The sequence below is a fragment of the Tupaia chinensis genome, unplaced genomic scaffold (genome assembly GCF_000334495.1).
Source record: "Tupaia chinensis unplaced genomic scaffold, TupChi_1.0 Scaffold148607_1, whole genome shotgun sequence".
NCBI lineage: Eukaryota > Metazoa > Chordata > Mammalia > Scandentia > Tupaiidae > Tupaia > Tupaia belangeri.
The window spans coordinates 1,418,399-1,441,571 of NW_006208456.1; the positions used below are offsets into that span (position 1 = coordinate 1,418,399).

The 23,173-nt window shown below is 41.3% G+C and overlaps 1 protein-coding gene across 3 annotated transcripts in view; it reads left to right on the forward strand.

The window, feature by feature from the left end:
* Window positions 1-23,173, forward strand: part of PSEN1 (presenilin 1) — a 79,830-nt gene that overhangs the window by 26,880 nt on the left and 29,777 nt on the right. For all 3 annotated transcript variants that reach the window (XM_006170510.3, XM_006170513.3, XM_006170512.3), the window contains exons 3-6: window positions 6,339-6,589; window positions 9,485-9,626; window positions 15,501-15,568; window positions 22,199-22,419. In XM_006170510.3, coding sequence (XP_006170572.1) covers window positions 6,339-6,589; window positions 9,485-9,626; window positions 15,501-15,568; window positions 22,199-22,419 — 682 coding nt within the window. The remainder of the gene's footprint in view (window positions 1-6,338; window positions 6,590-9,484; window positions 9,627-15,500; window positions 15,569-22,198; window positions 22,420-23,173) is intronic.

Here is a 23,173-nt window from a genome sequence, read left to right on the forward strand (position 1 = left end):
GTTGCTTGTGAGATTTTGAACAAGTTGATTTTGTGTTATCTACCAAAAGCTCTCAGGATATGCAAAGAATAAATGAGACAATGTGACAGTCCTTTGTAAATTATAAAATGCTATATAAAGATAGTTTGTATTTTAGCTTGCATTGGATTTTTAAAAAAGAATTATTTAACTTTATTTATTTTAAATTAACCAGAGAGTACTAGAGTAAGAGAGAGAGAGAGGGAAAGTGAGAAAGCAAGCCACCAGGTCCAGGACTCAAACTGTGGCCAGCCATGTAGGAATTTAGTGCCCTTAAGCACCACACCACCTGCCAGCCCTGTATTGGATATTAATTAACCCATCAACTTAGAACAAGATAGCTGAACATTAGTCACAGAGGTCACATTGTTTTTTTTTAATTTTTAAAAGTATTTGCTATAGGGCGTGTATGCTTGCCGGAGAGACAGATAAAGACATGTAGATAGAAAGCAAGAAATCATCCCCCAGGGAGGATGACCACCAGGTCCAGGACTCTAACTGTGGTAGACTACATGAGAGTCCAGCGACATAGCCATTACGCCAACTGCTGGTCCTTCTCTAATCTCAACTCTATACCTTGACCTGACAAGTATGTTCAAGTCTTGAACAGCTCTAAAATAACTTTTTCAAGTGTGAATCGCTCTTTTTTGTCAAACCTTTTTATTTGGGGTTTTTGTTTTGTTTTGGTTTACTTCACAAAATGATTGCCTTAATTTGTGTTCTTTTCTCAGTCCGTTGTGATTTATGATATGACTTCCCTTTTTAGTATTTTACTTGGTGAACCTCCCATTACCAGTTAACCAAATTCAGTAGTTTTTCAGCTCTTGTCCTGCCTTTTTTGTTGTTTTAATTTTACCATAGGGTATGTGCGTTCACCTGATAGAGAGAGAAAAAGTGAGAAAGCATTCCCCAGGAAGGATGGTTGTGCCATAGTCCCTTCTCTGGATTGCAGTGTGGCCATCCCCCCTGGGGGGTGATTTCTCGCTTTCTGTCTTTCTGTCTCTGTCTTTCTGGCAAGCACACATGCCCTATAGCAAAAACCTCTCCAAAAAAACAAAAACAAAACAAAAAACAGTCCCTTCTCCATTCTTTTCATGTTTTTCGAGCTGCTGGGTCTGGGACTCAACCACACAGTCAGCCACGTGGGATCCAGCCGCCTTAACCACCTCTTGCCTGATTGTTGTGTTACTTTGCTTCCTGAGGATTTTTTCCCCTCTCCTATTCTTGTTTGTTGTTGTTATTACTATTTTTTAAAGAATTATTATATATAACTTTATTCATTTATTTATTTCTTAAAATTTCATTTATTTATTTTAATTTGACCAGAGAGGGACAGAGAGAGAGAGAGAAAGTAAGAAAGCAAGCCGCCAGGTCCAGGACTTGAACCGCAATCAGCCATGTGGGAGTCCAGCACCCTTAACCACCATGCCACCTGCTGGTCCCATTATTACTATTTTTTAAGTTTGGCCAGAAGGAGAGAGAGAAAGGGAAAGTGAGAAAGCAAGTCATTAGGGGCCAGCAGGTGGCGTGTTGGTTGAAGTGCTGGAATTCCCACATAGCTGACCACAGTTCAAGTCCTGGACTTGGCAGCTTTCTCTCTCTCTCTCTCTCTCTCTCTCTCTCTCTCTCCCTCCCCCTCTTTCTGTCTTTATCTGGTAAAACTCATGTGATAAAAAAATAAGTAAATAAATAAATAATTTAAAAAAAAAGAAAGGAAGCCATCAGGTCCAGGGCTTGAACCACTGTCATGTGGGCGTCCAGCACCTTGACCACCATGCCACCTGCTGGCCCCCCTCTCCTATTCTTAATCTGTTGGCTGATTTTTCTCCCAATATCTGCTGCTTAAGCTTGGAGGTTATTTACACTTCTCTCCTTGGTCATCTCACTTTGTATTTTTACTTCCACAGTTGTTTATATTACATTAATGACCAGTAGTTCCATACCATTCCTGTTTTCCATCTGTACTGCCTCCTCCCCCCACCCCCCGGGGTTTCATCTCTATCAGTAGCTATATAAACTATAGACTTCCCCTGATTTTCTTCTGGGCTTGAAATTCCTCTTGCTAAATGCCTTTGAACTTTCCTGCCTGATTGCAGGTATTTCAGATCCACTTCTCTAACTAAAATACTTCTCTCTTTCTGTGTGCTTATCTTGTGTTCCCTGTCTCTACCGATGCCATTTCCACCTACCTAGTCCCTCATGCTGGAAGCCTCAAGTCCTTGTCTCTTTCTTGACCATTCACATATAATTTGTAACGAAGTCCTATCAATTCAGCTTCTAAAATATCTTTCTCATACATCTATTTTTCACTGCGATGCAGTCAAGTTTCTTAAAAATGAAACATCTGGTTGTGTCACTTCCTCAATCTTAACAATTTTTATGACTTTCTGTTGCCTTCAGGATAAAGTCTAAAGTTCTTGGCATGGCAGAGTTCTATACAACCTGTTCCTAAAACTAACTTATAAACTGTTTAAGGTCAAAGTCTAGATCTTACTAATTACAGTATTGCCACAACAGAGGATCCAGGGGGGGGAAAAAAAATATATATAATATGTATATATATTATATATTTACATATATAATATATATACATGAATATGTATAATGTATACACACACATATATACATAAATATATATACATATATTTTTTTTAGGGGGAGAGGTTTTTGCTATAGGGTGTGTGCGCTTGTCAGAATATATTAATAATAGGATTTTGATAATTGCTTGTGGGATGAATGTATTGAAAGTGAAATGAAAGGAAACCTTCAGCTCTCGCTGAGTTTGCAGGGCTCTCATGTTGTCTTGTGAACTGCAAATTAAGAAGTTGTTAAATTGTTAAGAACTCATTTCTGGAGTCAGGCTGATCATGTTCATATCCTCTCTGTAACACACTCTAGCTGTGGCTATCTCCTCACCTGTAAAGTGGTGTTGAAGGAGTGACCAAAAGAATTAAATCTAAAGTACATATCATAGGTCTGGCATATTGTAATCATTTTAAACTCTCATACAATGTGGAATGTATTTTTTTTTAATTTGCTATAGAATATACTTGCCAGAGAGAGGAGGAAGAGAGAAAGTGAGAAAGCACTCCCTCAAGGGAGATAATACCCCTTCTCCATTCTCTCAGAATTTTGAGCATGCACACACATGTGCCTGACATGTCTTTCACGATTCCAGGTTACGCAGTCAGCCACAGGATCCAGCCATCTCAGCCACCATGCCACCTGGCTGGTCTAAATGTGGAATTTTTTTTCCTTAAGGTTTTTGCCATAGGGCATATGCGCTTGCTGTAGATGAAGGAGACGGAGATAATAGAGGGAAAGTGAGAAATCACCTCTGAGGGGGGATGGCCACACCACAGTCCCTTCTCCATTCTTCTGGGATTTGGGGCATACGTGCACATGTACCTAGCATGATTTTCTTTTTTCTTTTTTCCTCTCTTTTTTTTATTCTCTCTCTCTCTCTTTTTTTCTTTATTTTTGGAGAGGTTTTTGCTATAGGGCACATGTGCTCACCAGGAAGACAGAGAGAGAGAGAGAGAGAGAGACAGAAAGTGAGAAATCACCCCCCAGGGGGAATGTCCACACCGCAATCCCTTCTCTTCCATTCTTCTCTCGGGATCTTGCGCATGCATGCACATGCACCTGATGTGAGTTTAAGCCACCGGGTCTGGGACTCGAACTGCAGTCGACTACATGGGACTCCAGCGACATAGCCATTACACTAACTGCTGGTCCTGTCCTAGCATGATTTTCAAGCCACTAGGTCTAGGGCTCAAACCACAGTCAGACATGTGGGAGTCCAGTGCTCCAACCACTACTACGTGATCTGTTGGATCCCAGGGTGTATTTTTAATAATAGTAATATTCTTTGGTGATAGTTACACTCTGAAGTCAGAATGAGCTACAAAAGTGACTTGTTCTCAAATTATTTTCCTAAGAAAACTCTAGCTTGATTAAGTTAATTGCATTTTAGCATCGACAGTAACTATCAATCTATTTTCATCTATTATCTGTGAGGAATATCTGTTTTGTTTTTCTAACACCAATTTTAATATATGATTTTTAAGGTATATTTATTTATTCCTTGGGAAAGGGAGACGGGGTGAAAAAGAGTGAAAGGACACCACGAAAGAAACCTTCATGGCAAAATCTTGCTTCATCCTCAGCCAGCCAGGATCATGGGCAGTGTGCATGCACTTCTAAAGTGCACAGTGAGAACTCAAGATGTGAACCTGGGTCCTTTCCCATATGGTATTAGCATCATGGAGTGTTGGGTTACAATGGTGCCTCTGAGGCAGGCCTATTATTACTGTAATTGTTCTTGTTAATCATTCTATCCTTTGCAAAAACTGAGTTTTAAGACTGCAACAATGGGACTGGTTCCATAGCCCACTGGTTAAGGGATTCACATTCCACATAGCTGATCACGGTTCAAATCCACATGGTTGATCATGATTCAAATCCTGGTCTAGTGGCTTGAAGAACACACTGGGCCCATGTGTGTGTATGCATGGTCAAAATCCCAACAGGATGGTGCAGTGGAGGAGAAAGGATTGCAGTGTGACCATGCCCCTTTGTGGGGTGCTTTCTCCCTCTTACTGTCTGACAAGAGCATATACCTTCTGTCAAAAAAGGAAAAAAAAAAAAAATTGAACAGTGATACCAAAAGAGAAGCTGGAGATAAATCCAGGATAAAAATAAAAAATAACTCAATGGAGACTGGACTGAGAGTTGTTTTTTTTTAATATTTATTTTTATTTATTCATTTTAATTTGACCAGAGAGAAAGAGAGGGAAAGTGAGAAAGCAAGCCACCAGTTGTTTCAGGACTCAGTCTGTGGTTGGCTGTGTGGGAATGTCCATTCCCCAACCACCACACTACCTGCTGGTCCCTTTTTTGTTGTTGTTTTTATTTTTTATTTCCTTTTTTTGGGGGGGTGGGGGTTGGGGAGAGGTTTTGCTATAGGGCGCGTGCGCTTGCCAGACAGAGAGAGAGAGACAGAGAGATAGAAAGCGAGAGATCACCCCCCAGGGGGGATGGCCACACCGCAATCCCTTCTCCATTCTCCTCTCGGGATCTTGGGCACACATGCACACGTGCCCGGCATGAGTTTAAGCCACCAGGTCTGGGACTTGAACCGTGGTCGACTACGTGGGAGTCCAGCGATATAGCCATTACGCTAACTGCTGGTCCCTATTTTTTATTTCTGAGAGCTTTTTGCTATAGAGTGCATGTGCTCGCTAGAGACAAAAAAATGAAAAATCAATCCCCAGGGGGTTGGCCATGCCACAGACCCTTCTCTGTTCTCCTCTTGGGATCTTGGGCATGCACGCACATGTACTTGGCATGAGTTTTAAGCAGCCAGGTCCAGGATTCAAACCACGGTCAACTGCACAGGAGTCCAGTGACATTACGCCATCTGCTGATCCCAAGACTAGGAGTTTAAGGAAAGTAAAATCTAAAAACAGTTCTCATTTTATTCAGTCACTCATCAAGTATTTATTATTCCCTCATTCTTATATAGGGCACGGTAGGCAATGGGGAAGGTAGAAACATCAGAATTATTTACAGCCTAGTTTCTCACTGTGAGATTTTTTTGTTGTTGTTAGATGATTGTAGTTTTACAGGTAATTGTTAGAAATAATACAGAGAGATTGCTTGAACATCACTACAGGGATTTTAAAGTCTCATTAATATAGTTCCTGGGACCGGCAAGTGGCATGGTGGTTAAAGGCACTGGACTCCCACATGGCCAACCACGGTTCAAGTCTCAGACCTGGTGTCTTGCTTTCTCACTTCCTCTCTCTCTCTTTCTCTCTCTGATCAAACTGAAAAATAATAATGATAATAATGATAAATAAAGTTAAAATAATTCTTTTTAAAAAAAGAAGATAGTTCCTTGTGTAATTGGTATGAACTCACAGGTAGAAAACACTTTATCGATTCAATAAATCTGACATTATTTTGCTTATAGCTAGAGCAAATTTTATGCAGGTGACAGTATTTAAGCCCAACTGCAAAGGATGAGTAAACAATTTTGATAGGTTGAGAATGAAAGGAGAAAACGAAAGACCCAAGACCACAACCATAGTAAAAGGGAGGACCTGAGTGTTCTCAGGGAACAACAGTGAATAATTTAGACTTTTAAACTGCAGGTTGATTCCTTGTTGTCTCAAGTTTCTAGAACTAGGTAATGATAGACCTATTGTTAATTATTACATATTTTGTTTTTGATGTAGAATACTTTGATTCTACTGATTCTACTAACACTTTGAGTCTGATTTGCTGAAAATGATTGGTTTTGTATGTTCTTTTAGAATGACATTAGAGAACGGCAAGAACACAGTGATAGGCGGAGAGTTGGCAACCCTGAACCATTGTCTAATGGACGACCCCAGGGTAACACACGGCAGGTGGTGGAACAAGATGAAGAAGAGGATGAGGAGCTGACGTTGAAATATGGAGCCAAACATGTGATCATGCTTTTTGTCCCTGTGACACTCTGCATGGTGGTGGTTGTGGCTACCATCAAATCGGTCAGCTTTTATACCCGGAAGGATGGGCAGCTGTATGTATCAGTGTTTTGTTTTATTATTCTCAGCACCACTGTGGCTTTTCTTCATAGCATGTTACCATAACCTTGAAGGTCTCTACACTTAAGGGGCATGAAGGCTATAATCCATCCTCTCTGATGGTCAGAGCAGTTGAGAAAGCAAGGGGTTATACTTGACACTTTAAGTGTGTTACCAAACTTAATGAGGTTCAGACTGGGAATCATTCACTCACCAGCCAGAAAATCCAAATATCCAGCAATGAGTTTGTCCAAGAGGAAGGTTTTATTATGGGTGACATTATACAGGAGACAGCTAGATTTGCTCAAAAGACCATCTTCCTGGGACCAGCAGTTAGTGTAATGGCTATGTAACTGGACTCCCATGTAGTCGACCACGGTTCAAGTCCTGGACCTGGTGGCTTAAACTCACCCCGGGCACGTGTGCATGCATACCTAAGATCCCAAGAGGAGAATGGAGGAGAAGGGATTGCAGCGTGGCCATCCCCCCTGGGGGGATGATTTCTCGCTTTCTGTCTGTCTGTCTCTTTCTGGCGAGCTATAGGAAAAAATTTCTTAAAAAAAAAAAACAAAACACTTCCTGTTACGGGGATTTTTTTTTTTTTAAAGAATTATTATTTTTATTATTTATTTAATTTGACCAGAGAAAGACAGAAAAGGTAAGAAAGCAAGCTGCCAGGTCGGGGACTCAAACTGTGGTTGGCCATGTAGGAGTCCAGTGTTCTTAACCACCCTGCCATCTGTCAGCCCCAGGGGGTGGGCTTTTAATAAAGAAATACTTCCCATCCATGTTTTCAGCTGGGTCTGTGTATGTAAATGAAGGATTGAAACTTGTGAAGCTCTTGATTGGTCAACGCAAGCAGAAGTCTCTGGTTCATTATTAAAACGTACTGTTCTGATTGGTTGCTCTGCTGCAGCCAGCATCCATACTCCCTCCCTTGGGTGGGGATCAACCTTAACCTCAGGTCACTCAGCCTTCCCTGTGCTTGTGCCCTTTGAGCAAATCCGAAAAGTAACAATCAGCGCCAGGTGTCTCCCTCCCAGGGTAGTTCTGGCCGAGTGCAAGTGGTGAAAATGAACACTGCAGAATTAGGCTTCCTAAAGGATGTCACTGGACAGAACTCAACTTCTTAGGAATTAAGCAAGTGAAGAGTTATCTCTCCCACTTCAGGGCTGTTGGCCATTGTTCTGTGTGGAACATCCTTTCCATTTCTAATTTTGGTGGATTAAATTCCTTTTATCCTCTTATCTAACTTAAATATAAAATCCTCTAAGATAACTTCTGATACTCCTCACAGAATTAAGTTCTTCCTGGTATTCATTCACATAGCAACCTGGTCTTTTTCATTTGTTACAGTTTTCAAAAATATATATGTACTTAACATTATTTACTTAATCCCTGATTTCCTTCTTGACTTTAAGGCCTGTGAGGGTACTTTGTTTCCAGAACAAGGTACACAGTAATTGCTTGTCCAAAAACAGTTAATGGAAGGGATGAATAACTAATGTAAGCTGGTGTTCTCCAGATTCTTGGAGAGATGTCATATGGATTCCCTGGTGCTCTTGGTGTCAGCCGTTCACTTCTCAAAAAAGATGATTCAATTCGAATGTCATGTAGTTCTGTCTCTAGGACTCCCATGGGGTTCAAAGAAGAGTTTTAGAGTTTGAAATTGGGAAGTGTCTGCTAACTGCATTGTGTTCTGAAAGCCAAACACTTAGCCTTTTGGGAAAAGTGCTAAGAAAGACTAAAGGGTAGGGGTTGGAGAAAGTAGCCAGAAGGATTAGGGAATATTATCTGTACAAGTTAGGGTTGGTTTGGCTTTGTATTATAGGGTTGGCAAGCTACAGTGCACAGGCCACATCTGCCTGCCACCTGTTTTGTGAATAAGCTTTGATTGGAACACAACCAGGCCTATTCATTTATATATTCTCTGGCTGTTTTCACAATACAAAGGCAGAGCTGAGTGGTTGCAATGGAGACTTTGTGACCCACAGAGCTTAAAGTATTTACTGGCTCGTCTTTTACAGAAAATTTGTTCACTGTGTTACAGAAAATTAAAATAACTGGTTTGAATGGTACACATATTCTCTCTCCCATAAAGGAGTCCAGAGGTAGGCAGTCCAGATTGGTGCGGTGGCTTCCTGTTCATCAAGGATTTGTGCTCCTTCACTCTCTTCAGCTTCTATCCTATAGGGGTCTCTCTCCTTCAGGGTCCAGAATGTAGCTTTAGCCTCTTTCAGATAGCAGAAAGGAGGGGAAGGACAAGGACATAGGACTTCTCTCAGTAGAATTTACTCTGATTGGAAATCCCATGCACACATAGCTCATCTGCTTACAACTCATTGGTCATTACTTAGCCCTATGGCCACACCTAATTTAAGGGAGTCAGAAATAAAGTTGGCTGAGAACATTGGCATCTGGGATGAAAATATTTTTAGGTGAATGAGAAACAAGATAGATTATCTCAATACTGTTTTGTTGTAGTCATCCTACCAACGACAGTATTTGTAAGCTACTGCTGTCTTCCTCTGATAACCACTTGTTGCCCAGCAGTTTGTGTGGCAGAGTCTGGTTCTTTAACATGTTACTTATAATATGGAGAGAAAAATACTTGAACTATGTCAGTATAAAGCTGCCACTAGGTGGAGCCAGCATCTGACGCATAGCATTAGTCCTTGTTTATCTGAGATACTTCCTTTTAATATCTTAGATATTTCCTTTTAGAAGGAGTTTAGATTGTAGCTATTTTTCTTAGGTTAAAAATTTTAGCTAGATTGGCGAGGTGAGAAAGAAAGACTTATAAGGTATTTATCGAATCAAGGAAAGCAAATTATGTGTTTGGGATATCCATTAACACTTACCCAGGACCTTTGTGTTTTGTTTTGTTGTAGAATCTATACTCCATTCACAGAAGACACCGAGACTGTGGGCCAGAGAGCCCTGAACTCAATTCTGAATGCTGCCATCATGATAAGTGTCATTGTCGTCATGACCATCCTCCTGGTGGTTCTGTATAAATACAGGTGCTATAAGGTGAGCATGAGACACAGCTTTGCTTTTCACCTTGTTCATTTTATAATTGGGTTTTCCTACCATATACCTTACTTGGTAAAGAAAAGTCTAGTAAAGAAAAAGGTATTTACAGTATACTTATGACATTCCGAAGAGTTATGCCTTAAAACCTTTATGACTCCCTTCCGTCACAAATGATACGATGGAATATGTTGGGTTGTCGGAAAAGTGACACATTTTTGCATAGAAAAATACGTCATGAATTTTCTGTCAACTCAGTAATTGTCCCCCTGGGGCCAGCAGGTGGCATGGTGGTTAAGGGACTCCTGCATGACTGATCATGGTTCGAGTCCTGGAGTTGGTGGCTTGCTTTCTCACTTTCCTTCTCCCTCTTTCACTCGCTCTGTCCCTCTCTGGTCAAACTAAAATAAGTAAGTAAATAAATAAAGTTAAATAAAATAATTTTTAAAAAATAGTAATAATTGAGTCAGTAGGTGGCATGGTGGTTAAGGTACTGAACACTCCCACATGGCCGACCAGAGCTAGCGGCTTGCTTTCTCACTTTCCTTCTCTGTGTGCCTTTCTCTGGTCAAATGAAAATGACTGAATGAATAAATAAAATTAAATAAATAATTACTAAAATAATAATAATTGTCCTCCTTAGCCAGAAACCTGGGCTTATTTTCCTAGTGTAGGTCCAAGAGGTGGGACATATAAAGCAACTTTTTGCCCTTCTGTCTGGGACTACAGCTCCTTTAGTTGGAGAGGAAGGCTGCACTTTCTAAATTTGAGGTTCCTATTGCCTCCCTTGGCAAAAATAGAATTGTTTAGGGACTGGGCATGAGAGAATGTAGGAAAGAAAAGCTGGACTTTCACATCTCTTTCTGCTAAGAGACCCCTTTCCTGCTCTTCAAGAACTTATGGAGCTCCCTTTGTCTTGCTCGGTGGACGAACAGGGTACTAGAAGGAAAAAAGTGCTAAATTCAGTGGTACTTCTAATTCCCAGCACACCTACCTCTGTACCTCTTCACTGTCCTCAACTAGCTGTTGCATGCTTCTTGTTTAGGTTTTGTAGTTGTATTCAGTGGGACAAACGGGAAGCATGTGCTGATTCCATTTGATCTGGAACCTATCTACATGCATTTTTGGTCAGTTTTATGCATCTTTTAGTCAAACTTCTTCATTTTGGGCAGTCTAAAAAGTTTGTATTCAGCTAGATTTTCACCTTGTTCATTTATGTTGTCTTGCTTTTTTAATGTTCAAGCCTTAGTAAACACAGCCAGTTCTATAGAAATAGTTGTTTACTTTCACTCTCAGTATAAAGTAAGAGGAGCTTTTGAGTCGGAAATTAAGACACTTGTTAGGACCTGTTTGGAAGTAAACCCTGAAGACTTCTCATATCAGTGGTTATTGTGTAATGTCTCTAAGAAGCACAAGAAACTAAAAGACCAACAAACCTTTTAAAGATAGAAACAGAAATGGCAGTTAATTATTACACATCATTTGTTGTAGGTAGAACTATAACTTATTAAAGTCATGTGATTTCTGGCCTAGTTAGTTCAAGATTTAGAAGAGATACTTGTCGGGACCAGCAGTTGGTGTAATGGCTATGTTGCTGGACTCCCATGTAGTCGACCACAGTTTGAGTCCTGGACCCAGTGGCTTAAATGTACACCGGGCACGTGTGCGTGGCGCCCAAGATCCCAAGAGGAGAATGGAGGAGAAGGGATTGCAGCATGGCCATCCACCCTAGGGGGGGGTGATTTCTCACTTTCTGTCTTTCTCTCTCTCTCTTTCTGGCGTGTGCACACACCCTATAGCAAAAACTTCTCAAAAAACAAAAAACAAAAAAAAAAAGAAAAACTTGTCTGGTTTTTTTTTGTTGTTGTTTTTTTTGGTTTTTTTTGGAGAGGTTTTTCGCTACAGGGCGCGTGCGCTCGCCAGACAGACGGAGAGAGACATAGAGACAGAAAGCAGGAAATCACCCCCCAGGAGGGATGGTCATGCCACAATCCCTTCTCTTCCATTCTCCTCTTGGGATCTTGGGCACGCACGCACACGCGCCCAGCGTGAGTTTTAAGCCACCGGGTCTGGCACGCGAACCGCAGTTGACTACGTGGGAGTCCAGCGACATAGCCATTACGCTAACTGCTGGTTCCCAAGAAGAAATACTTGTCACTGTATACTGAAGCCAGCACTTTTATCTCAGAACCTTTAGCACAAACCTGAACTAGAGAATTTTACAAGATGAAAAAGGCCTGTTTAAAACCATTTCATGTTTTACATGGGAGTGTTCTTTAGTTATTAGAAGTTTTGAATTCACCTAATTCAGAAAATCATAACATAAATGACCGAACCAAAAAGGAAACCTGTTTCGTAATATAACCATATTACAGGCAAAGGGCTAATGTTTTTATGATATGAAGAACACTTACAGATATCCTAATCAAAAAGCCTTAACAGAGAAATTATGAAGGAAATACAGATGACTAATAAATTAGGTAGATGGATTAATGTATATGTATATGTGTTTCCCCACTAGTAGAAATAGAAATGCATATTAAATAACAAATTAGCAGAGTTGGCCCCATGGCCTACTCTAGTTGTTAAGGGAGCTGGATCCCACATGGCCTAATGTACCGTTCAAATCCTGGCCCTGATGGCTTGAAATCACACGAGGCATGTATGTGTGCATGCCTAAAATCCCAATAGGATGCTGAAGAGATTGAGGTGTAACTGTGCCCCTTTAAGGGTGTTTTCTCCCTCTCCCTTTATTTCTCTGTCTCTCTGGTGAGTGTGCATGTCGTCTGGTAAATCAAAAGTAAATTAAAAAAAAAATCTTTGCACATCTCTTCATTTACGAATAGAAAACATGTTTGAAAGGAAAATGAAATATGGTATTCTATATTAACCTCTAAATAAATAAATTTTCATTGGCTGTCAGGGGCCACTGAAAACACTTTGCTTTTTTAGTATTTCTGTGTTTATTCTAAATGTTATACTATAAGTTTTCATTACTTTTGTATTCAGGAAAATGTTGAGAAGAGAATGGAGGAGAAGGGATTGCGGTGTGACCATCCCCCCTGGGGGGTAATTTCTCGCTTTCTGTCTCTATGTCTCTCTCTGTCTGGCGAGCGTACACGCCCTATAGCGAAAACCTCTCCCCCCCCCAAAAAAAAAAAATAGACTAATGATAGAGGGATAGAAATGTTACAAAACAAATACTACAAAATATGAATGGGTCCAGATAGTGACATAGTGGTTAAGATACCTGAATCCTGCATGACCAACTATATAGTTCAAGTTCCACACCCAGAGAACCAGCAGTTAGCATAATGGCTATGTCACTGGACTCCCACGTAGTCGACCACGGTTCGTGTCCCAGACCCAGTGGCTTAAAACTCACGCCGGGTGCGTGTGCGTGCATGCCCAAGATCCCGAGAGGAGAATGGAGGAGAAGGGATTGTGGCGTGACCATCCCCCCTGGGGGTGATTTCTTGCTTTCTGTCTCTCTGTCTCTCTCTGGCGAGCACATGCGCCCTATAGCAAAAAAAACTCTCAAAAAAAAAAAAAAGTTCCACACCCAGTGGCTTGAGGAGCACACTGGGTATGTGCACATGCATGCCTAAAAACGGGATTACAGTATGGCCATCCCCCTTGGTGGGAGGTTGCTTTCCCTCTCAATCTATAGTCCAAGGGTGTACACCATCTAGCAAATTAAAAGGTGAATGGTAGAATCTAAGTGGTATTTGGGTGTTTACTGTAAAATTCTTTGAACTTTGCTCTTTTTGAAAATTTTTATAATAAAATTTTGGGGTGAAACCTTTATGGAAGAATACGAGAAATAGCTTTGTTATATTTGGATAGTCAGATTATAGTTATTTTTTTTTTTTTTTTTTTTTTTTTTTTTTTTGTGGAGAGGTTTTTTGCTATAGGGCGCGTGCGCTCGCCAGACAGACAGAGAGAGACAGAGAGATAGAAAGCAGGAAATCACCCCCCAGGGGGGATGGCCACGCCGCAATCCCTTCTCCTCCATTCTCCTCTCGGGATCTTGGGCACGTACGCACACGCGCCCGGCGTGAGTTTAAGCCACCGGGTCCAGGACTCGAACCGCGGTCGACTACATGGGAGTCCAGCGACATAGCCATTACGCTAACTGCTGGTCCCAGATTATAGTTATTTTGAAGAGAGTCTGCGAGGAGCTGGCCCTGTGGGCCAGGTTTAAAGGAGCCAGACCCCACATGACTGACTGCAGTTGAAATCCTGACCTTCTTGGCTCGAAAAATACCAGGCATGTGTGCATACATGCCCAAAATTCCAACAAGGAGAAATGGAGAAGGGATTGTGGCGTGATCACCCCTTTGGGGACTCTTTCTCCTTTTCGCTCTTCCTGTCTCTCTAGTGAGTGCATATGCCCTCTAGCAATTGAAAAAAAATTGCTCCTCCCCCTTTTTGGTAGAGGGTACATGTGCTTGCTGGGGTGGGTGGGGGAGGAGGAAGCACCCCCATAGGGAATGGTCACGTCGCAATGCCTTCTCTCCCTCCTTTCAGGATTTTGGACATACACACACAAGTGCCTGGCATGTTTTACAAATCCCTGGAGACTGGGACTCAAACTGCAAGGTCGGCCATATGAAATTCAGCTGTCTTAACCACCAAGCCATAGAACCAGGCTGCTGTTCTTTTTTTGACATTGAATATACTTATGGGGTGGCTTTTTAATATATGCATACAGTGTGTTATGATCAGATCAAGATAATGCATATCCCTTACCTCAAACATTTGCCACTATTTTGTTTTGGGGAAAAATACTGCTGTTTTTTCCCTTTAATTTGCTGTAGCATGCGTGTGCTCACTGAAAAAAGAGATAGGGAAAGTAAGATAGCACCATCCAGGGGATATTTTCACATCGCAGTCCCTTCTCCTCCAGTCTCCTCTTGGGAGCGTGGACATGTGTAAATATGCGTTTGGCATGTTTTTCAAGGCACTGGGTCTGAGACTTGAACTGTGCAGTTGGCCAGGTGGGATCCAGCAGTCTTAACCACCATACCACAAGCTTGCCCTAAAATATTGTGGTTTTGTTTTGCTTTAAGTTTTTGTCATAGGGTGTATGTGCTCTCTGGAGTCAGAAAGCCAGAAAGAGAAATCACCCCTGAGGGGTAGGTCACACTGCATTCCCTTCTCTATTCTCTTCTCGAGGTTTTGTTCATGCACCCACACGCACCTGCAGGGAGTTTCAAACTGTCAGATCCAGGACTTAACCCATGGTTGGCTGTGTAGGAGTCCAATGTCTTAACCACCATGTCACCTGCTGGCTCTAATTTTAAGGTTTATTATCATGTGTTAATTCTGTTAATGCTTTAATATTTTATAACGCATTCTTCTCTTTTTAAAAATTTCACCTGTATGTTTTTTTTGGTGTTTTTTTTTTTTTGGAGAGGTTTTTCGCTATAGGGCACGTGTGCTCGCCAGACAGATAGAGAGAGACATAGAGACAGAAAGCAAGAAATCACCCCCCAGGGGGGATGGTCACGCCGCAATCCCTTCTCCTCCATTCTCCTCTCGGGATCTTGGGCACGCACGCACACGTGCCCAGCGTGAGTTGTAAGCCACCAGGTCCAGGACGCGAACCGCGGTCGACTACATGGGAGTCCAGCGACATAGCCATTACGGCTAACTGCTGGTTCCCACCTGTATGTTTTGATGAAGTTTCTATTTTAAATTATGAGTAATTTAGCACCAGAGTTTCATGTAAGTATTCAATTATCCCAAAGTGATTTGTTCCGCAATTTGAAAACCATTACATTTATAGATTAACTGTCTTTGAAGTAAGAAAATCATGCATTTTAAGGGATATAGGATCTGTTAATTATACTGAAATACTGTCTTTTCTAGGTCATCCATGCCTGGCTTATTATCTCATCTCTATTGTTGCTGTTCTTTTTTTCATTCATTTACTTGGGGTAAGTGGTGAAATTTGGTCTCTTTTTCAGAAATTAATTGTATTTATTTATGCTCTGTAGCTGTCAGTTAAAGTCATGTCTCTTGTTAGTGGATTACCCTTAAGTTACAACTGTTTCCACATATGGTTAATATTTGGTATTTAAAAGACAAGTGAATAATAATATTTTTTAAAGAATTATTTATTTATCATTATTTTTCAGTTTTGACCAGAGAGAGAAAGCGAGCGAGTGAGCTGGGTCCAGAACTCAAACCTTGATTGGCCATGTGGGAGTCCAGCATCCTTAAGCACCATGCTACCTGCTGGCCTGGTGAATATTATTAATTTCTTTAATTGCTTATAATAAGGATCAAAACCTTTTTTTTTGGGGGGGGGGAGTTTTTGCTATAGGGTGCGTGCACTCACCACAGAGACAGAAAGTAAGAAATCACCCCCCAGGAGGGATGGCCAACCGCAATCCCTTCTCCTCCATTCTCCTCTCGGGATCTTGGGCATGCACACACACGTGCCCGGTATGAATTTAAGCCACTGGGTCTGGGACTTGAACCACATTCGACTACATGGGAGTCCAGTGACATAGCCATTACGCATCTGCTGGTCCCAAAACAATTTCTTCTGTTGTCCTTTACTTATAATAAAAATTAAAGCAATTGAAGACTGCTGTTAATTCTTTTATATATTTATTTATTTAATTTGTCATTATCATTTTTTAATTTGACCAGAAAGAGAGAAAGGGAAAGTGAAAAAGCAAGCTACCAGGTCCAGGACTCAAACCATGGTCTGCCGTGTGGGAATCCAGTGCCTTTAGCCGCGACACCACCTGACGGCCCCAAAGACTGCTGTTAATTCTAAGCATTTTTCAGCATTACATTTTTTCTACTTCTAGGAGAAATCTGTGAATTAAAATGTTAAGAAAGAACTTCAAAAGTATACATAGGCTGGGGACCAGCAGTTAGCGTAATGGCTATGTCGCTGGACTCCCACATAGTCGACCGCGGTTTGCGTCCCGGACCCGGTGGCTTAAAACTCACGCCGGGTGCGTGTTTGTGCGTGCCCAAGATCCCGAGAGGAGAATGGAGGAAAAGGGACTGTGGCGTGGCCATCCCCCCCTGGGGGGTGATTTCTCGCTTTCTATCTCTTTGTCTCTCTCTGCCTGTCTGGCGAGCGCACGTGCCCTATAGCAAAAACCTCTCCAGAAAAAAAAAAAAGTATATATTGCTTAGGAAACTAGATCCCACATGGCCAACCACTGTTTGAATCTCAACCCTGGCAACTCAAAAAACATGCCAAGTGCATATACTTATATGCCCCAAATCTGACAGCATGGAGAAATCAAGGAAAAAGGATTCTGATGTTACTATCCTACACCTCATTGGGTAGTGTTCTCTCTCTCTCTTTCTCTCTCTCTGACTGCATGTACCCTCTGGCAATTTAAAAAATATATGTAAACACTAATTAATTGATTTTCATACTTTTACAATGCTATTTATTTATGTCTCCCATGAAAGAAACATACACACACTGGCGGGCATTCTCCAACAGGGTCTTCACATTTTTATCCATCCAGTCTCAGTCATCCTTATCACAGTACGTATTACCCGGTCTATTCCTGGAGACCTCAAGATGTGATTTAGTGATCTCCTTATGTGTGTTCAGCATTTGGAGAGCATTGTGTTACCATTGTGCCACATTTCAAATTAAAGTTTTTGTGAAAACATCACATATAATGTAGAAAAAGGGGCCAGCAGGTGGTGCAGAAGTTAAGGCAGCTGGATCTCACATGGTTGACTATGAGGTTCTAGTCCCAGACCTGGCAACTTAAAAAACACTGGGCACATGTGTTTGCATGCCCAAAATCCCGAGAGAGAATGGAGGACAAGCATGGTCATCCCCTCTTGGGTGGGGCTTTTCCTCTCCCTTCAGTGAATACACATACCCTATAGCCAACTAAAAACTAAAATGTGTGTACATCTCCAAAATCCTGAGAGAAAGGAGGAGAAGGGATTGTGGCGTGGCTGTTCCTCTGAGGAGTGCTCTTATTTGCCCTTGCTCTGCAGTGAGTGCCACACACCTTATAGCAAAAAAAAAAAAAGTAGGCTTTATTTTTAATTTTACAGGATATTTCTAAAATTTACTTGGAAAATCACTTAGAGTGAAGTTATCCAGAAAGATTCTGAAAAGAAAAAAAAAAAAATGAAGGGACACTAGGCCTACTTGATGAGAAATTACAAAACTACAATGATTGGGAACCAGCTATTAGCATAATGACTATGTTGCTGGACTCCCATGTAGTCGACCGCAGTTCACGTCCTGGACCCAGTGGCTTAAAACTCACGCCGGGCACGTGTACGTGCGTGCCCAAGATCCCAGGAGGAGAGTGGAGGAGAAGGGATTGCAGCGTGACCATCCCCCCCGGGGGGTGATTTCTTGCTTTCTGTCTCTCTCTGTCTCTCTGTCTGTCTGGCGAGCACACGCGCCCTATAGAGAAAAATCTCTCCAAAAAAAAACCTGCAATGATTAAAGTAATGACACCTGTCCATAAACAGGTGATGAGTAGTAAAGATCAAAAGTCTAGAAAAATGCTTAATGCTTAAATATATAGTGGAATTTAGTTTATGAAAAAGGTGGTATTGCAGGCTGTAGATGGATCATTTAGTAATTGGTGTTGGGATAACTAGGTAGTTATCTGGAGAAAAACATTTTAATTCCTTTCTTATATCTGTACTAGAATGAATTCCAAATGGATTAAAGATCTAAATATGAAAATGAAACTATTAACTAAAGGAAATACGTGGAGGAAGGAATGAAAAGAAATGTATATGTAAATGTATATGTATATGTATTGTAGTAAGAAAGGATTAAAAAAATCCACCATAGGCCATGCACACTCATCAGAGAAATAAACACAGAGAAAGAGAGAGGTGGGCAGAAAGTGAGAAAACCCCTTCCTCTCCCAGGGGTATGGCCGTGCCACAATCCCTTCTCCTCCACTCCTCTCTCAGGATTTTGGGCACACATACACATGTGCCTGGTGTATTTCTGAAGCTGCCAGTTCCAGGACTCAAACCCCACACTTCGCCATATAGAATCCAGCCGCCTTAAACTTTATGCCATCTGCTAGCCCCTCCAGGAGGGGCCTAATTTTAAATGTGATGCAATAGTTAATGCATTTAAAAAATGATAAGTTTATCTCCATTTAAAATTTTTTTTCTTAAATATTTGCCAGAGGGTACATGTGCTTGCCAGAGATACTGGGAGGCAGAGAATAAGAAAGCTTCCCCAGGGAGACCAGCAAGTAGTGTGGTGGTTAAGGCACTGGACTCCCACATAGTTGACTGTGGTTCAAGTCCCAGACCCAGCAGTTTGCTTTCTCACTTTCCTTGTCTCTCTCTCCTCCTCTGTTTTTCTCTGGTGAATTAAATAATAATAATAATGATTAATTAATTAAATCTTTAAAAAGAAAAAAAGAAAGCTCCCCCCATGGAAAATGGGCATGCTGCAGTTCTTTCTCCTCCTTTTCTCTCTCTTTATGTCTGTAAAACCAAAAACTTAGAAGAAGAAATGGGCAAAGGATATGACAGAATAGTTATCAGAAAGAGGAACACAGATTACATTTAAATATGTGAAAACATGAATACCTTGGGTTACCAGCAGTTAGCGTAATGGCTGTGTCACTGGACTCCCATGTACTCGACCACAATTCGAGTCCCAGACCCGGTGGCTTAAACTCACTCCGGGCATGTGGGCGCGCGTGCCCAAGATCCCAAGAAGAGAATGGAGGAGAAGGGATTGCGGTGTGGCCATCCCCCCCGGGGGGTGATTTCTTGCTTTTTATCTCTGTGTCTCTGTCTGTCTGTCTGGCGAGTGCCCTATAGCAAAAACCTCGCCCCAAAAAAATACATACCCTTTTCATAAGACTAATGCTGATTAAAACTGTGTATTAAGTTAACAAAGATCAGACAGTTTGATGATATCCTAAGCTTGCAAAGATTCAGGGCAATAAACAGTCATGCATTAGTATGTAACTTTCTTTAAGAACAGGAGCCGGCAGGTGGTGTGGTAGTTAAGAGCACTAGACACTCCCATGGCTGACACAGTTTGTGTCCTAGACCTGGCAGCTTGTTTTGTCACTCCACGCCCCCACTCCTCATCTCTTGCTGGTCAAATTAAAATAAATAAATAAAGTTAAATAAAATAATTCTTAAAAAAAAAAAACAGTCTGAAATACCCATTAAAATATTAAATGCATGGGACATGACAGGGGTACAGCAGTAAAATGAGGTGCTCTGTGAAGCAGACCCACATGGAAAGGTTCTGGGTTTTCATCCAGACATCCCGGTGTACACCAGGCAAGTGCATGCCCATGGTCTGGGGCTCCCTGAAGCTGAGGGTGGATTGTGGCACCAAAACTGTGTTGGAGGTTTGTTTCTTCTTTCTCCCTCTCTGTCTTTCTCATTCATGTAAGAAATAAATAAATGTTAATGACAAAAAAAATAGGGTCCATATGGTGGTATGGCAGTAATACAGTACTCTGTAAGGTTGACCCACATGTCAATGTTAGAGGGTCATGTCCCGTGACCTCCTGAACAAGCCAAGCACATGTGTGTCTGTGATTGATGGTGGCCAAAGGTGGGGGTGGGTTGCAGCATGAGGCCTTGTCAGGGATACTCCTCTCTTTTTCTCTTTCTTTTTTTCATTAAAAAAAAAAAAAAAGAAGAAGAAGAAGAAAAGAAAAGAAACTTAAATTACAAAGAAGAAAAGTAAAAAGTGACCAGACTCCCATCACCTAAAGATTAGTCCTATTGGGGCCAGCAGGTGGTATGTTGGCTAAGGTGCTCCACTCCCACATGGCTGACCGCAATTCCAGTCTGAACCTGGTGTCTTGCTTTCTCACATTCCCTCCCTCACTCCCTTCCTCCCTTTCTCCCTTTCTCCCTCTCCCTCTCCTTTTCTCTGTCTCTGGTGAGTGCATTTGCCCTGTCACAAACTAAAATATAATAACGACATGGGCCAGCAGATGGCGTAGTGGTTAACGTTGCTGGACTCCCATGTTATTCACTGTCGTTTGAGTCCTGGACCTGGGGCTTAAAACTCACACCAGGTGGGAGGGAACCAGCAATTAGCGTAATGGCTATGTCGCTGGACTCCCACGTAGTCGACCGCGGTTCGCATCCCGGACCAGATGGCTTAAAACTCACGCCGTGTGCGTGTGTGCCCAAGATCCCGAGAGGAGAATGGAGGAGAAGGGATTGCGGCGTGACCATCCCCCCGGGGGTTGATTTCTTGCTTTCTGTCTGTCTGTCTCTGTCTGGTGAGCTCACGCATCCTATAGCGAAAAACCTCTCCAAAAACAAACAAACAAAAAATAAAACTCACACCAGGTGCGTGTGCATGTATGCCCAAGATCCCAAGAGGAGAAGGAGTTGGGGCATGGCCACCCCCACCCCAGGGGGGTAATTTCTCGCTTTCTGTTTCTCTGGCAAGCGCATACACCCTATACCAAATATCTCTCTTAAAGAAATAGTAAATAATGATTAACAATAAGTAAAATAAATAATTCTTTCAGGGGTGGGGAAGGTGAGTCCAGTCATCCATTCAGGAATTAAAATATCAATCTTGAGCTAGCAGGAGGTGTAGTGTTAAGGTGCTGGACTCTCACCTGGCCAACTGTGGTTCAAGTCCCGGATCTGGTAGTTTGAAATTTATGTTGGGCACATGTGGATGCGTGCCCCAAATCCTGAGAATAAAAGGGAGGAGAAGGGATTGTGGTGTGACCATTCACTTTGGGGAGTGATTTCTCACTTTCTGTCTCTCTGTCTCTCCTATGAGCATACATACCCTATAGCAAAAAATCTCTCCCCCCCACCAAAAGAAAAAATATATATATATGTATGTGTGTGTGTGTGTGTGTGTGTATATATATATATATCCTCTCTCACACCGTTTCACATAAAGGGGGTCATATTTTTTAACAACATATTATGCCTATATGTTACATTTGTTTGTGTATCAATATATGTGTATATTTTTAAATGGCTGCACTACATTTTATTGTATGAATATTCATGTCCTAGTTATAAAATTTACTGGTGCATGTTTAATTTTTTTTCCAGTTTCAAATATTTTAAAATGGAATTTCTCGAAGTGTTGTATGACACTTGAGGTGGCATATGATCTTTTAGTTTTTGTACTTTTTTAAATAGTTATGGTCTTGATACTGGTTTTCCAATTATATGAATTATATAGAGCTTCCTATTAAAATAAGCTCACACCAGCAGGTGATGTGGTGGTTAAGGCATAGGACTCCAGCCTGGCTGACTGCATTTCTGGTCCCCGACCTGCAGCTTGCTTTCTCTTTCTCTGTCTCTCTCTCTCTTTGGTGAGCGCATGTGCCCTGTAGCAAATTAAGTAATAATAATAATGAATAAAGTAATTCTTTAAAAAAATAAGCTCAAAGAAAAAACGGAATTAATTTAAATAAAAGTGTTAAATGTTAACATAGATAATATGGGATACAATAAAAATATGAAGGCGTATGAATATATAATGTTTAGAAATTATCACTCTAAGAAATGTTTTGGTGAAAATTTTTGTTATGCAAAACTTTGAAAATCTGTTTAATATTTTTCAGGGAAGTATTTAAAACCTATAATGTTGCTGTGGACTACATTACTGTCGCACTGCTGATCTGGAATTTTGGGGTAGTGGGGATGATTTCCATTCACTGGAAAGGCCCCCTGCGACTCCAGCAGGCGTATCTCATAATGATCAGTGCCCTCATGGCCTTGGTGTTTATCAAGTACCTCCCTGAGTGGACGGCATGGCTCATCTTGGCTGTGATTTCAGTATATGGTAATACCCAAGACTGACATTTTGTTCATCACAGAAATGCCTCACTGGTGTGTTTTCCTTCCTCTCCTAGTTCTCTTGACATAGGGAAATGGTAAAAATGATATACCCTAGCTTTTTAGTAAATAATTAATTAGTTGTAATATCTTTGACATGTGAAAACTTCAAAAATTTTAGGTTCTTAAAATTTTTATTTTTTTAAAGACTCAGTTTAACTCAGTGTTGGATTAGTGGAAGGAGCCATGGACATCTGCTCATTATATTAAAATCCCATTTTTGTGATCTTAGAAAAGGGACTCAAGCTCTTTGAGCTTCAGTTTCCTCATGTACAAGTGGGAAACATTGCTTCTCAGGGTTATAAGAGTTAAGAGGATAAGGGTTAGGAGGTGGCATGGTGGTTAAGGTGCTCGACTTCCATATGGCCAACCATGGATCAAGTCCCAGATCTGGCAACTTAAAAATCACACAGGACACATGTGTATGCGTGCCCGCCCAAAATCCCAGGTAGAGAATGAGGATGAAGGGATTGTGGCGTGGCCATTCCCCATGGGGAAATGGGGGTGATTTCTCACTTTCATTCTCAGTGTCTCTGTCACATGCCTTATGACAAAACAAAAAACAAAAGAGTTCGGTGAATTGAGTATATGCTATATATTCGTTTTTGAAAAGCACTAGCAGAGTGCTTGACACACAAAATGCTCAAATCACTTTTCAAATCAAAATTAGGCTTCCTATTCTTTTTTTTTTTTTTTTTTTT